The sequence below is a fragment of the Dasypus novemcinctus genome, chromosome 1 (genome assembly GCF_030445035.2).
Source record: "Dasypus novemcinctus isolate mDasNov1 chromosome 1, mDasNov1.1.hap2, whole genome shotgun sequence".
Taxonomy (NCBI): Eukaryota; Metazoa; Chordata; class Mammalia; order Cingulata; family Dasypodidae; genus Dasypus; species Dasypus novemcinctus.
The window spans coordinates 74,386,089-74,401,327 of record NC_080673.1 but is presented as its reverse complement, the minus strand read 5'-3'; the positions used below and the strand labels follow the sequence as shown (position 1 = coordinate 74,401,327).

At 40.4% G+C, this 15,239-nt stretch overlaps 1 protein-coding gene across 2 annotated transcripts; it reads left to right on the top strand.

The window, feature by feature from the left end:
• Positions 1-9,337: 9,337 nt before the first annotated feature.
• Positions 9,338-14,833, top strand: SPRY1 (sprouty RTK signaling antagonist 1). Of its 2 annotated transcripts, none has more exons than XM_004474656.5 (2): positions 9,338-9,603; positions 12,550-14,833. In XM_004474656.5, exon 2 carries the CDS (start codon positions 12,605-12,607, stop codon positions 13,562-13,564), a length of 960 nt encoding a protein of 319 aa, XP_004474713.1. In that variant the 5' UTR covers positions 9,338-9,603; positions 12,550-12,604; the 3' UTR covers positions 13,565-14,833. The 2 variants fall into 2 exon arrangements, with proteins under 2 accessions (XP_004474713.1, XP_004474714.1); XM_004474657.5 differs by lacking the exon at positions 9,338-9,603 and adding an exon at positions 10,253-10,681.
• Positions 14,834-15,239: the final 406 nt, after the last annotated feature.

Below are 15,239 nucleotides of genomic sequence, written 5' to 3'. Positions count from 1 at the left end.
TCATTTATATTTACCATTTCCCCCTTTTGGTCAAGATCTTTTTCCAGATGCATTGCTACTTGGCACTTGGTAATAATCCCTCAATGCCAGGGAGGCTTATCCCTGGGTGTCATGTCCCATGCCAGAGGGAAGGTAGTGCATTTATATGCTGATTTTGGCTTAGACATAGGCCACATTTGAGCAACAAGGAGGCTTTTAGGAGGTAACTCTTAGACAGTATATAAAACTAGGTTAGGTTTCAATTTCACAAGAAAAGGTTCATAAGTATAAACATCAATATCAGGGGCCTGGAGTAGTGGTCTGTCTTCCTTCACTAGGCACTGCTCTTGCACTCCAGGGATTCTTGAAAATGTAGCAGAATTCCCCAGGATGGGAATTCAATATTCTTTTGATTATCGTGTGGCTCTCTACTCACCATAACTATGCCCCATGAACACTTAAACATATTCATTTGCCTTAGAGGCATGCCCTAGGTGAACCCCTTTCCGCGCATTCCCCCACTGACACCCTGAACAAGTGATCTTCCCCTGTGACAAAATATTAATTTGTTTATTTCCTCTCTCTCTCTCTCTCTCATGTGTGAGCTCTAGGAATAAATGTGAAGGCTTATTTTCTTATTCCCAATGTGATCACACTCCTTGGAGTGATGTAGGTGCTTAGTATTTGTTAAATGAATGGATGGATAAATGATCAAAAAAATTAAAAAATTCTGAGTTAGGTTTGAGTCTGAAGTATATCTACTTCACAGATGCACTTCTGGGATTCAAACAGGGAAAGCGATTTGTGAAGTAATTTGGCCAGTGAAGAGAAAAACAAAAGTAGAAGATAGTCTCCCTGTTATTTGTAGCTGCCTAAATTTTTCCCTGATCCTCACAGGCCTCTATCATTTGTGTCTTCCTTTATGTGGCTCATTGTCTTACTTCATAGGATAAAAAATATATATTCAAAGTTACAAAGCAGATTCTTAAATCGGCACTGTTTTTAAATTGTTTCCTTCAAAGTTAATAACTTTAAAAGGAAATACATTTACTTCAATGATACTGCAAATATTTTTAAAGATCTTGACTCTCTGGAAAGGCTTTCAGTCTTTTTTTATTTTGTTTTGTTTTTCAAAGATTTATTTTTTATTTATTTCTCTCCCCTGATCCCCTGTTGTCTGCTCTCTGTGTCCATTTGCTGTGTGTTCTTCTGTGTGTGCTTGTATTCTTATTAGGTGGCTCCAGGAACTGATCCTGGGACCTTCCAGAGTGGGAGAGAGTTGATTACTCCCTGTTCTGCTACATCTTCTTATTTTCTCTCCTCTGTGTCTCTTGTTGCGTCATCTTGCTGCACCAGCTCTCCGTAATGGCTGGCACTCCTGTGCGGGGCGGCTTTCCTGCACTGGGCGGTGTTCCCACACAGGGCAGCACTTCTGCACAGAGGGACATTCCTGCATGGGCCAGCACTCTGCGTGGGCCAGCTTGCCCTCACCAGGAGGCCCTGGGCATCAAACCCTGGACTCCCTATGTGGTAGATGTGAGCCCAGTTGGTTGAGCCACATTCGTTTCCCTTGGTTTTATTAATAACCCAAGAAAATCAGTCTTGTTATTTTTATTTTGACAACTGGGTTTTCTTCCCAGACTTTTACTCAGCTTGTGTACTCATCCTACTTGATATACATGGGCCCAGTGACTTATGGGTTTAAAAGAAATCTATATCCTTCTTCAAAGTAGAAAGATTCCACAATATTGAGAATATTCAAAAGAATGCAGTATAGGCACAGATATTTACAATCAAGGATTTTAAAAAAGATTTGCACAATTGTGATACTGTTGAAATAAATATACACCTTTCCTGAATAACTGCTTTGAACATGGAAATGCCTATTTGGCTATGTTAGTTCTAATTTGTTGGTTAAAAGTCGATATCACTACTCTATAATCTTTTCCATTGATAGCATAGGTTGTTGTGGTTAGGCCCAGTGTTGGGTTTTGTTTTCCTTTGTGAAAAATGCATTTTTTGGGAAGCGGAGTTGGCCCAATGGATAGGGCATCCACCTACCACATGGGAGGTCCAAGTTTCAAACCCAGGTCCTTCTGACCTATGTGATGAGCTGGCCCACGCGCAGTGCTGATGTGCACAAGGCGTGCTGTGCCACACAGGGGTGTCCTTCACATAGGGGAACCCCACTCACTAGGAGTGCACCCTGTAAGGAGAGACGCCCAGTGCAAAAAAAAGTTCAGTCTGTCCAGGAATGGCACCGCACACATGGAGAGCTGATGCAGCAAGATGACGCAACAAAACACAACATAGATTCCGGGTGCCACTGACAAGAATACAAGTGAACACAGAAGAACACACAGTGAATGGACACAGAGAGCAGACAACTGGGGTGGGGAGGGTAGGGAGGGTGGGCAAGGGGAAAGAAATAAATAAAAAATAAATCTTTAAAAAAAAAAGCATTTATTTATTTATCCCCTCACCTCCCCATTATCTGTTCTCTGTGTCCATTTGTTGCATATTCTTCTGTGTCTGCTTGTCTCTTCTCTTTGGGCAGCACTGGGAACGAATCCTGGAACCTTCCAGAGTGGGAGAGAGGTACTCAATCTCTTGTGCCACTGCAGCTCCCTGGTCTGAATGTGCTTCCCATTGTCTCTCTGTGTCTCTTTTTGTTGTTCATCTTGCTGTGGCAGCTCTCTGCTTGGGCCAGCACTCCACACAGGCCAGCTTGCCTTCACCAGAAGGCCCCAGGAATCGAACCCTGTACCACCCATATGGTAGACAGGAGCCCAACTGCTTGAGCCACATCCACTTGCCTAGACACAGTGTTTTTTTATGTCTTTTAGATTCCCCAAGAAGCATCCACCATATATAATACAATTTTTGCAATTTTATTGTGAAATGTCATCCCAAATCATATGCAGTATTGCACATTTTTTAAAAAAGAATGTAAAATGCTAATCAATGTGAGTACTCTATCCCAATGACTCAAATCCATTTTCAAGTTTTGATTGAAATTTGAAATAACTTATTTTGAACAACAGGTGGCGTTACACGGGTTTTTGTTGTTGTTGTTATCAGTTGAAATGCATTGAATATATGAAATGTCTCTCTGCTATCAATTAAAAAATTAAGTACAAAAGCATCAAGATTTATTTAATACTTTGGTAACTGATAGCTACTTATTACTGTATCTGCAATATTAATGAAGAATCAAATTAATGTTGTAGGAGACAGTAATAAAGAAGTAATAATAAACTTTCTGAAAATATGTACAAGGATGGATTTTTTTTTAAACCTTTTCTACTTATTTTAAAATTTTTAAATGTTATTCAACTACTTTTTTTTTTTTTAACTCTTGCTGATCACAGAAAATTTACACATTTTATAGAAGGGGTTTTCAATGCTTGCATTGACCATTATCTTAACTGGAAATAAAATGCTAATACTTTTTAAAAAATTCCATACAAGTTTTAAGGTAATCAAGTCTCATTAAACTCCTTAATCTGAAACTATTACCAGATAGATGCTTTAAAATCCTAGTACTTATTTGTACTTAAAACATATACACAGCAATACAGTTGTTTAAATCTAAGAGTTCAGCCTTAGAAAAATAAAAGTAAAATTGAATTAACTTGAAGCAATTATAAAGCAAATAAATTCCTTATTTAGGGATGAAAAACTTGGAAAGAGGAGACCTTAAATATTTCTTCATCATACAGTGTGTTTGAGCCAATGATAACTAATAAAATATACAGAGCTTTAAAACTTACAAAGAACTTGAATATATATTGTGTCCTATAGTAGCATTGCATTTCGGGAAGGTGAAGTATTATTAACCTCAGGTTATTGATGAGAAAGTAGGTTCAGAGAAATTAAATGGTCACCTAGCTAGAAAGTGGCAAAGCTAGGGGTCAAACCTTTTATCATCTCATCCTACATTTGGTACTCTTTTTACAATACCATGCTGTTTTCCTACTCATATTATCGGACATGGGGCATTGTGGTTAAATATGGCATAGTAGCTAAAGCTATAGACCAGGATACAGAAGGATGATATAGTACTCTCAGATTTTCAACATATATATATATCCCATCAATTATTATAGACCACTTGAAATATTTTTATAAATGGAATTATCTAAAATGCTTCAAGAGAATTGCAAATCAAAGGAAATTCTTAGTATAAATACTTTTTAAAAATAAAACTATTCTATTAAGTTTTGTGTTTTTTCTTTCCAGTATTACGTAACTGCAAGAAGGTCATGCCTATAGTCATTTCATCCAATAAACATTTTACGGTTTTTTTTTTTCACAAATAAAGGACAAACTGTAGCTGTGGTCATAAGTTAATTCAATAGGAAATAAAAATTAAACTGGATAAGCCCCAGGAGATGTTTTAAGTGTTTTTATTTAAGGAAAACATGATTTTTTCCCCTACTGTTCTATCTTTGGGAATAATTGCAAGTTTAATCTAGATTTTTATATACTTCTTTCTAATTGTGAAGATAGCAGTAGATAGTTATGGAAATTAGAGATTAATAACTTTTGCTGACTAGAATCAAAGATAATACCAGGTGATCCTTACAAGAGCCTTTCCACTCCTTGTTTCAAAAATCAGATCAGCAGAAGAGATGGCTAACCTTGTTTTCACATGAAAATGAAGGACAAGTTAAGGTTCAGAGGGGAACTTTTACATCACTGGAAGAGGAAAGAGGACAGGATTTATTTTACAATGGGCTAGATAAGAAATGAGGGCTGTTTTGTGCTAGGGCAAAGATGTTTCCTTATACAACCTTACCATGTGGATTTAATTAGTAAAATCTTTAATAAATAGTGGTGATGTAGTCCATTTGAACTCTTAGATTATTTTGATCTCCAGTAAAAGAAGGCACTTAAGGCATGAAGGGCATCCATTCTGAGCCCTTCTATATGTACTTCTTTCTTTTCCCACAACTAGCAGAAAAATAGAATTAGTGGTGACAAAGTCCACAAATGATTAGTCATAGAACTAGAGAGCTGACAGAAACTTTACAACTCAGTGTAATTTACTCAATGTATTGCTTGAGAAACTGATGCCCAGAGAAGTGATTTGCCCTCTTCCAGAATCTGAAACCAATACAGAACATTAATATTTCAAATAGGGCAGAAGGATGAGATTTAAGCTTAGGAAAATGAAGAGAATGTTTATGGAAAATTTACAGAATAGGTTGGTCTATTTCTGTCAACTACAAAGATTGCTTACAAAAGGAAACTGAAAATAAAATGGTCTATCCTTGCCAGCTTTTCTTGGGAAGTATTGTAATATAGTGACAATTGCCCTAAAAGGGAAGTAAAGAAACTTGGTTTCCATCCCTGATTCTTCACTAATTTATAAAATCCTCATAGGCTAACTCATTTACTTCCATGAGTTTTGTTAGCATGTTTGTTTCTCAACAAGATAAAAGATTATAATACATTTATTTTCTTGACTCAATGGAAATATCGGGAGCATTAATAAGGTATTATTTTCTAAGAGCTTGGAACACATTATGGTTCTGCTATTTTGGGAAATAATGAGAGAAATCAGTAAGATCAGTCTCCTAGTACTTCACTTTTTTTTGTTTGTTTAAATCACTAGCAGTTGCAGGGAGTTAAAAATTTTCTTTTTTCATTTCACTTTATTCTTTTTCAAAAACCAAATTATCAGAAGAGATGGCTAATTTTGTTTACACATGAAAATGAAGAACAAGTCAGGGCTCACTTTTCTTCTGCTTTATTCTCTTAGACATATTTTAATACTGTAAACTAAAAATTATAATAAGATTTTTCTATTGGTATTTCCATTTTTTTCTTTCTCAGAAAAATTTCATACACCAGCTATCCATTTCTAGCCAAGGTACACTGTAATTAAACTAAATAAAGAAGAATACATAGTTTAACCTAAAAACTTAGAGTTTCTACTGTCTTACAGTTTGTAAGCAATCAAAAGGAGAGTAAAGTTTTATTAAATATCCAAGGTGATGAGGCTATACTGATATTTATTTGTAATGCAATATTTAGAGAAAAACATATTGATGATTTTTAGTGCTAAATAATATAAAGGGTCATTGGTTAACTTTGTACAACATCATTTGATTTTGTAAATAAAATGTCTCATTACTTGTGATGATTGTTATAGATAAAATCCCATGGATTTTATTTATTATTGTATTTTTAAAACACCTTATCTTATGAAAACAATAATTTCATTCCTTTCTGATTGAATACTTTGAAGTTTACTTGTAATAGAAATCTTTCAAATATATTTTTTATAGGATTTGTGGAAGTAGAATGTTCAGTGCTCCCTCTCCTGGCTTTAGCTTATTGGTGAACTGACCTCTCATCCCCTAATTGTGATGACAGCTGAGAAGACAATTCTGAAGAACCAAATAAGATGCCCTGATTTGATATTCTATTTCTGATTTGACTATTGATAAATTTCAGATCTATTTATAATGGTTAAGAATCCTATCTATCTTTGATAAAAGATCATTACATCCCAAAATATAGTAAGACCCATGAAAAAAGGAAATATAAACAATGACATCATTTTTGCTTTCAAACAGCTTCATTTAATATTTGTAATATTTGTACTATTAAGGGTGACTATGTCACTCCTTGGTTTCGTTTTTTGTTCTGTTATTTCATAGTGAGGCTTTTCTGTTGTTACTGATGCTCTTAACAATGCTCTAGTTGCCTTACAGGCTATTTCAAAGATAACTTTCTTTTTTTTTTAAGTCCTCAAAACTTTGAAAGCCCAGGATAAGGAAAACTTGTTTGACAGAATCACTTGCTACTGTGAAAAGTGAGATTTTAAAAAATTGCTCTGAACTGAAAATTCTATACTCGCCCTTAATTTTACATATGAATTTTAGATTCTGGAGTTTTGTTTTTGTCTGCTTTGTTTTACCAAAGGCTTTAAGCTACTGATATTCTGGGAAAAAAATATTTCCTTTCCACTAAATACATATTTTTGGCTTTAGGCATCTTTTAAAAATCTCTTTGGAAATTAGATTTCACATATCTTCACTACAGCATGGGCTACATGATTTTGATAATAAATGCCTAAAGTTTCATAGTTTGTAAGCAAGCAAAAAGCTAGGTTCCTACATGCATAATCAAACCTTTCCTTATTTTCAGGGACAAATGTGTTACTAAGAATTATAAAACTTTTTAGTAAATTTGTTTTAATTAATTGCCTCTCAGCTGATTAAAAAACGGCTTTATTTTTTTTGAAAAATTATACAAATATACTAATAAAGGAATTTGGGATTTCTTTCATTTGATTGATCTTTGGGAAATCACATTGCAAACTAAGACAGTAAAATATTTTATAATTTGCAGCTGGAATTTCACCCTAATGACCTAGTGTTATATTGTAAGGGGTGTCACCTTCTGAACGTTCTGATTTCATATATCCTGACCTGTGTTTTAAATAGAAACTGTAACATTACGTTAGCATCTTTCAATTATCAGCTATACTTTTCCCCTCCCTCTTATCAAAAGTGGTGGCTTGACATATACTTTTTTTTTAAACCTTCCACTATTCTTCAAAATTATTTTCTGATTCAACTTCAGGGTGGGGCCTACCATTTCTCTTACTGATAACAAAAGAGGTATTTTATGATAAACTGCATTTAGAAGATGTTTATTACACAACCATTCAGGGCAACGTTTCCAAGTTTTTACACACAAACGAAAGAGGAAAGGACTGTCGGGAAAATCCTGTTCCAGGTTTTCGGGCAACCCGCATGATTGACACATGATATCACTGGAGGCGTGTCCTAGAGTGGAGGTGGAGGTAGAAGCGAGGAGCTGAAATTCTGCGGAGCAGGAGTGGGATCGCTCTGTAAAGCACGGGGTGGTTTGCGGAGTGATAGAAGGAGACAGAGCTCCCTGCCTGGATAAGGAACAGACACAGTCGCTGTAAATGTGCCTGAAAAGCAATTTCTAATCTTTGCAGTAGGTAAGAACCGTTTCCTTCCTTTTCTTCCGTAGACATTTTAGATTAGTTGAGAAATGTTTGCACATGCAAGGAACTGAGCATTTCTTTGAACTCTCATTTCTTTAGTTCTAAAATTAACTGGTTGTATTTCAAAACACCAGTAGCATTCCCACTGCTAATACCAATCTCGTAAAGTAAATGCTACCGCTAAAAGAAATAGGGTCCCTTTCCCTTTTTTATTTTGCTCTTATCCGAACAGTAAGTTTAAAAGTGTAAAAACGATCGCCATGTGTGAAAAGCAGCGCGGTTTTATGCCGAAGAGAGTCTGGCACTCTGTATGTAGACCAAGTGCCTGTTTGTTTAGGCATTGTTGGCGACCGAATCCCGAGCGAAGCAATTGTTTTAAAACCTGAATTTCCCGTCTCTGTGTATTGATTTCCAAAGCGCAGAAGCGTTGCTTGGATGTTGTTTGAACTCCTAGGCATTCCAAGGGGCAAAAAGCACTTCGGCAAAAACGTGCAAGACTGCATGTTACTTTGGTTGGCGGCTGACACGCCGACTGTGCGCCGGCCTGTCAATCACCCGGAGCAGCAACAGGCAGCACATGGCAGTGGGCTGCGGGCGGCGGGCGAGCTGGCGAGCGGCCCGCCCTGCTCCACTCTGTCGGGGCGGCGGCAAACTCGACGCGTCCAAGCGCTTGGAAAGAAAGGAAAATTAATGTGCTTTTATCTCTCTAATCGTCTGTAGCAGGCATTTCAGCCGTGGAACCGGAGGGTCGGAGGACCAGGAGCGAGAGCTGCCCCGGCGAGGCTGACTTACCAGCACCGGAGTTCCTGTGCGCCCACTTGCCCAGCGTGCGGGACTCGGAGAGTGCCTCGCCTGCGCGGGGGACAGAGGGACGACGCCCTGCCTTTTCTCCCCTGACAAGGAACCCCAAACTTCTCTCCCTTCATCACCACCCCCCAAAAAGTGGGTAAAAATTCCCATCCCCGCGCCCCCCTCGGGGGGCAGCGGTACCGTCGGCCTCGCAGGCACGTGCTCCTGGGCCCCGTAGGGGCCTGCGCGACTCCGTGACCCGCCTGTGGACGCCGGTTCGAGCCCCGTCCCGGGCGCCACGGAGTCTCGAACGCTCGTGACGCGGATTTCACTCGTCCGGAGGCCGCCACCCCTTCCTTCCCCGCAAGGAGAGATCGCAACCCGAGAAGTACTCCGACCACACTGTGCCAGCCTGCTGGCCCGCCACGCACTCTTCTCTCAGCCGCTCCTCTGCTGGCTCTTCTGAGGGACTCGGAGAGGCCTCCTGAAGGGGATTATTATTATTATTTTGGCTCTTGGAAGGGGCTGCAGGAAAACAACAAACCACAACAACCTAAAGGTGGATGTTACTGAACTGCCGGTCCAACGCGAGCGGTGAGAGGTCTGCGCGAGGTCGCGCAAAGTCGCGGCAGAGTTGTCCTCGGCAGCCGGAAGAGGGCCTCGGGGAGCGCTCCTGGCCGGCCGCGGCGGGGGCGGGGGAGGCCGCGGGCCGATTCGCCGCAGCTCTGGCGATGCCTGCTCGTCCATCCCGCCGCGGTTAATGCGGCGCGTGCACGCTGCAGCCCGCAGCGCGACCAGCGTCGGGTTGCACGGCTCGGCCTCCCGCTACAGCTTCGGCCGAGGTGAGTGTCCGGCGGCCGCTCGGGGGCCGCGGGGGCGGGAGGCGCGCGGGCGGGGTTTGCGCGGCGCGGCAGGTGCGGGCTCTGCGAGCCGCGGCCACCGCGGACCTCCGGGAAGGGGGAGGGGGCAGGCTTCCCCCGGCCCCGGCAGACCCCTCGCCCTGCCGTGGGGCGGAGGCTCCGCGGGCGCGTGAAGGGGCGGGCGACGACCCGCGGCGGCGAGGCAGGGTCTGCCGCACCCGCGGCTGCCGGCAGCGGTGGCGCCGGGACCGGTGTTGTTCTCTCGGAGGAGTCCCCCACCCGGAAAATGGATTCTAAAACGTTTGGGAATGGTGCCTGGAGGGCCCTAGGAGCTTCTTGGCTTGTGCCCACCGCGGGCTTTCTGTGGAGTCACCTCCCAGACGTGCGGACCGGGAAAGGCGGGGTGTGTGTGTGTGTGTTTGTGGGTGGGTGGGTAGGTAGGTAGGTGGGGGGAGGCAAACTCCCGGAATTTGCTTATAAACCCCTGAAAAGCCCCTCCACAGTATCAGTCTGCGCCCAGGCGAGCTGCAACTTTGTTTTGAGAGCAGTGGCAAGGCCAGCGGAGGGGAGAGGGCACTGCCACTTTAAAAACGGGGAAGTCCGCCCTCCTGAGGTAATGGTAACCTCAGCCTCCTCCCCTCCTCTTGCAAGGGAGAGAGAGAGAAAACTTGTTTTCATTCATAACTTTTTCCTTTTCCTTCCTCTCTGTCAACTATTTATTCACCGCTTCTCTCAGCTCGGATTGCAGAGGGCGCAGCTCCACCGTCGTAACTTGGAATCTGGCGACACCTCTCTGCTGTCCCCTGCCCCCGGCTTATTTCTTTGCGGCCCTTTACGAGTCACGCTTTTCACCGTGAACGTGTAGACAGATATATTTGTTTTACTCATCCGTACCGTGGCCTTGCTTTTGGCCCCTGCTTTAGTTCTCCCGTCCCCCTACCCCAACCTCTTTTCGTCCTGAAGGCTCGTCATGATTTGTAAGAAACGTTGGTTGGGATACGCAAAAATTGTGTTGGAAATCCACGGAGATCCTTAGGATGTGATGGGATTGTCCGAAAAGGTATTCTACTTTGATTCGTGTTTTCTTTGGGAAAAGTTTGCGTAGAGCGTGTGAGCGTGTTTGGGGGATCGAGGGCTGCCACTGCTTGAAAATGGGCTTTTCTTCAGATCAGAGGTGCCTAATTTTCTTTGCTTTTTATTTTTTTCTGATAATTTTATTTTACCAGCCAGCATGAACTTGGGTACATCCATCATTTAAAGTGCAAGTTACAGTTGTTCCCGGTCTTCTTGCACTACTCATGTTCTCCACAGTTTTTCCTTTCATGTGGAATCTTAGTACATTTAGATGCCTTTGCTTTCACAGCGCTGGGTTAAAAATTCTTTGCTAGGTGGAATGATAACTGTGTAGGAGTAACCATTAAATATTTTTAACTCTGTCCCAACAGGTTATGAATGTTTTGTTTAATATTCAGAGAAGGTAATATAGAATAGAAACTTTGGAGATCTGAGTTGTCAAAGTGAGAGGAGCTCCAAGAGGTTAACATATATAAGGTTTGGTCGAGGGACACATAGTTTAGTTAATATTGAAGTGAATTTTCTTCTGCTTTATTCCTTAATCCCAAGATTTTTGGCTTGAGATAGTGGCAAATGGGCATTTTTTCCCCCTTTTCATTCTTAGACAATGGGGTTGTATCTATACACCTTGGAAGGAATTTGTGTGAAAAATATGCTGGATTACCACTGATTGAAAATGGAAATGTTTTTATGTTTTGGTAGCTTATTTTATGTCGAATACATCATAAACTAGAATTAATTTACTATTGGTATGAAACACAAATGCTTATTTTTATTTGGATATTCGTGTGCTTCTTGTAACACAGGAAGCAGCTCATGGATTTTAGAGTTGACAGTACTTTTGAAACTCAAGGTCTCATATAAATACAGATTTTTAAATTAGGAAATATAGATAATTAAAACAGTCAAGATTTCCCAATACTGCTGTAAAAGCCTAACACTTACTTGTGTATTAAAGATATCTTGCTATGTGCAAGCTTTATTTAAACACTAAAAAATCATTTTATGATTTCAAATGTAAATACTATGTACATTGAGTTTTGTGTGTGTGTTTTAGTGGCTATAAAATACCAAGAGCTGTTGTATTTCTCATAGTAGTCATTTTTGCATCTCATAGGTCAGTAACAAACTAGTTTTTAAATCCTGATTTCTCCTGTAAATGACCTCTTATTTTGAGATTCCGTTTTAGTTTGGACTGTTTCCCCCTTACAGGTAGATTTTTTTTTAATGCATGAAGTATCCCTTGCATTAAATATCCCTTAATTTTTTTAATCATTAATACAATGCTTGAAACAGCAAACAACCAAGAGGAAATACCACTATAGTCATTTTTCCCCCCGCTTTGGAGGCACCGAGGATTGAATCTGGGACCTTAGGTATGGGAAGCAGGCACTCAACCAACTGCGCTACATCTGCTTCCCCTCGATTAGTTTTAAGTGGATTTTTAAAAAATGGAAACCACCAATGAACTGATACTGAGCTTTATTTAGACAAGAGGTATTCATTCCACTGCTTCTAGTCAATATTCCCTATGAAGGCATACTCCATTTTAAGTATTTGTTAGATTCACAAACAGGAAGGCATTACTTCCTTTTAGATTCTGCTTTATAAAACTTGGAAAAACTTCTAATTTTCATGACATGGGGTCACTTGCTTACATTCTTCTTACATGATATGGTCCCCAGCTTCTCTTGGAATTGGACCCTGGCCAGGATCCAGCATCATTGTAATCTGCGGATGAAGGATATCATTGCCAGGTGGTTTAGGCAATTTGTGACTTGACAGGGTTTTTTTCCCCCAAAATGCTTCCTGTCATTTATTTTCTCTTTCTTTTTATCTTTGATTTCCTTTTAGGATTTCAGATGCATGCCAGGTTCCCACTGATTGTCAGAATTCAAGATCACTACACATGGATCCCCCAAATCAACATGGCAGTGGCAGTTCATTAGTTGTGATCCAGCAACCTTCTTTGGAGAGCCGTCAAAGGTTAGACTATGAGAGAGAGATTCAGCCTGCTGCTATCTTGTCCTTAGACCAAATCAAGGCCATCAGAGGCAGCAATGAATACACAGAAGGGCCTTCAGTGGTGAAAAGACCTGCTCCTCGAACAGCACCAAGACAAGAAAAGCATGAAAGGACTCATGAAATCATACCAATCAATGTGAATAATAACTATGAGCACAGACCTACAAGCCACCTGGGACATGCAGGACTCCCAGGTAATGTCAGAGGCCCCATTTTGAGCAGATCCACTAGCACTGGAAGTGCAGCCAGTTCTGGGAGCAACAGCAGTGCCTCTTCTGAGCAGGGACTGTTAGGAAGGTCACCACCAAACAGACCAGGTCCTGGTCATAGATCTGAAAGGGCAATACGGACTCAGCCCAAGCATCTGATTGTGGATGACTTGAAGGGTTCCTTGAAAGAGGACCTGACACAGCACAAGTTCATTTGTGAACAGTGTGGGAAGTGCAAATGTGGAGAATGCACAGCTCCCAGGACCCTGCCATCCTGTTTGGCCTGTAACCGGCAGTGCCTTTGCTCTGCTGAGAGCATGGTGGAATATGGAACCTGCATGTGTTTAGTTAAGGGCATCTTCTACCACTGCTCCAATGACGATGAAGGGGATTCTTATTCGGATAATCCTTGCTCCTGTTCACAGTCACATTGCTGCTCTAGGTACCTTTGTATGGGAACAATGTCTCTGTTTTTACCTTGCTTACTCTGTTACCCTCCTGCTAAGGGATGCCTGAAACTGTGCAGGGGATGTTATGACTGGATCCATCGCCCAGGGTGTAGATGTAAGAACTCCAACACTGTCTATTGTAAGCTGGAGAGCTGCCCCTCCCGGGGTCAGGGTAAACCATCATGATTTTTGAAGGTGGGTTGGACCTCCTGAACTTCTGGCTTTTAAGTGTGGTTGTTAAAAAAGATTCCTTTAGATCCTGGTGTTATTTTCCTTATAATTTTCCCTCGTTTCCCGTCTTCTCCTCCCCTCTTCTCAAGATTTGACTCATGGATTTTACTCTTCCCTCTTGGATGATCATCAGTAAGAGTGGACTGTGAAACTGCACCTGGCTCATACTTGTAACAAGAGCTTCTGCTATCCACTCAGGAGGGTATTGAGAGCTAGTGGGCTTTTATGTAGCCACTTTGTTCTGCAAGCAACTTGTCCAAAGTTGTGCTCATGAACATATCCACCCCACCCTCCCCACCCCCCCCAACACACATCTAGACCACAGTGATTTAGAGCTGTTTTTGGTTTTGTTGGATACTCTGGGAGCAGGGAAACTGATTTTTAAAGAATCAACCATTCAGTTGCTTAAATAAGCTATGTATTAAATCTGTCTCCAATTAGGGCTCTTTATAACGTTGGACTCTTAAAGTGTAGAAGATATGTTTTTGTTATAATATAAAATTTTTTTCATTAACCACTGCCCTCTCCTACTTCTTTCCCTTTAAGGTTCTCTCCTTTAGCTTTGCCATTATCTCATTCTTGAGATGCCTGTTTTTGTTTTTGTTTTTTTTCTTTTCTTTTTAAGTCTAACTTAAGATTCACTTGCAGTGTAAATCTTCACTTCGGAGATGCATTGGTTGTATCTTGCTCATCCTGTTCTAGCTTTATATTAGTGAAGAACACAAATACCTTCCTTCCATTCCCCATGCTCTTCACCAAATTTCTGTTGTCATCGAGGGCACTTGGATAACTGAAGTTGGTATTTATATCTGATCAATCTATAGGTATAACACAACTATACTGCCTAAAGTGATCTTGGTTCTGTAATGGTCTTTTTGGCCCCTTAGGTTAGAACGCATTTATCTCAGCAACTGAGTAATTCTAATCTTTTCCTGTTTTTTCATTGCCTTAACCACAAATTGTGGTGCTCTTTGTATATTTTATGTATAGATCACAAAGTTGAATTCTGACTATTTTTAAGACAAAAGTCTGTTAAACTTTTTTATTGTAAAGAATATTTATTATGCGAATCTATTATTTTATGATATTTATTGCAAAAGACTGTTGAAATGTACCCATGTCTGAATATAACAAAATATCAATACTTAACGGAAAATAAGGTGACACAAAGAAAGTACATATGTTAACTATAATGCAGAAAATATATTAATTAATGAAACTGTCTCTTGATTTCTTTATTTATTAGCCTGTACTAGTATGGTAATTTTTTGTCATTTGTTTGACTCTTCATGCACATTATTTTACTTCTCTTCTTTAAGATTATGAATCTAGAGACAGGTAAGCTCAAATTATGAACTAGATGTTTCTTGAAAAGTTTGCATTGTTCAAAATTTGTAATCCAAATCCTTTCAAATAATCTTTAAACAAATGCCCAAGTGATTACTGTATAAAGTGGAAAAAATGTAATCAATATTATAATTACTCACTACTTTGATTATTTGGTAAGCATGAGGTTTTGTGTATATCTCTAGGTTTGTTTGGTTTTTTTTAGATACTGGGGCCTGGGGATTGAACCCAGGACCTCATGTGTGGGAAGTCAGCTCTCAATCCCTGAGCCCACATTGGCTTC

What these genes read in the sequence shown, in the direction of transcription:
- SPRY1 (XM_004474656.5), top strand. Translation starts at nt 12,605, where the DNA reads ATGGATCCCCCAAATCAACATGGCAGTGGCAGTTCATTAGTTGTGATC.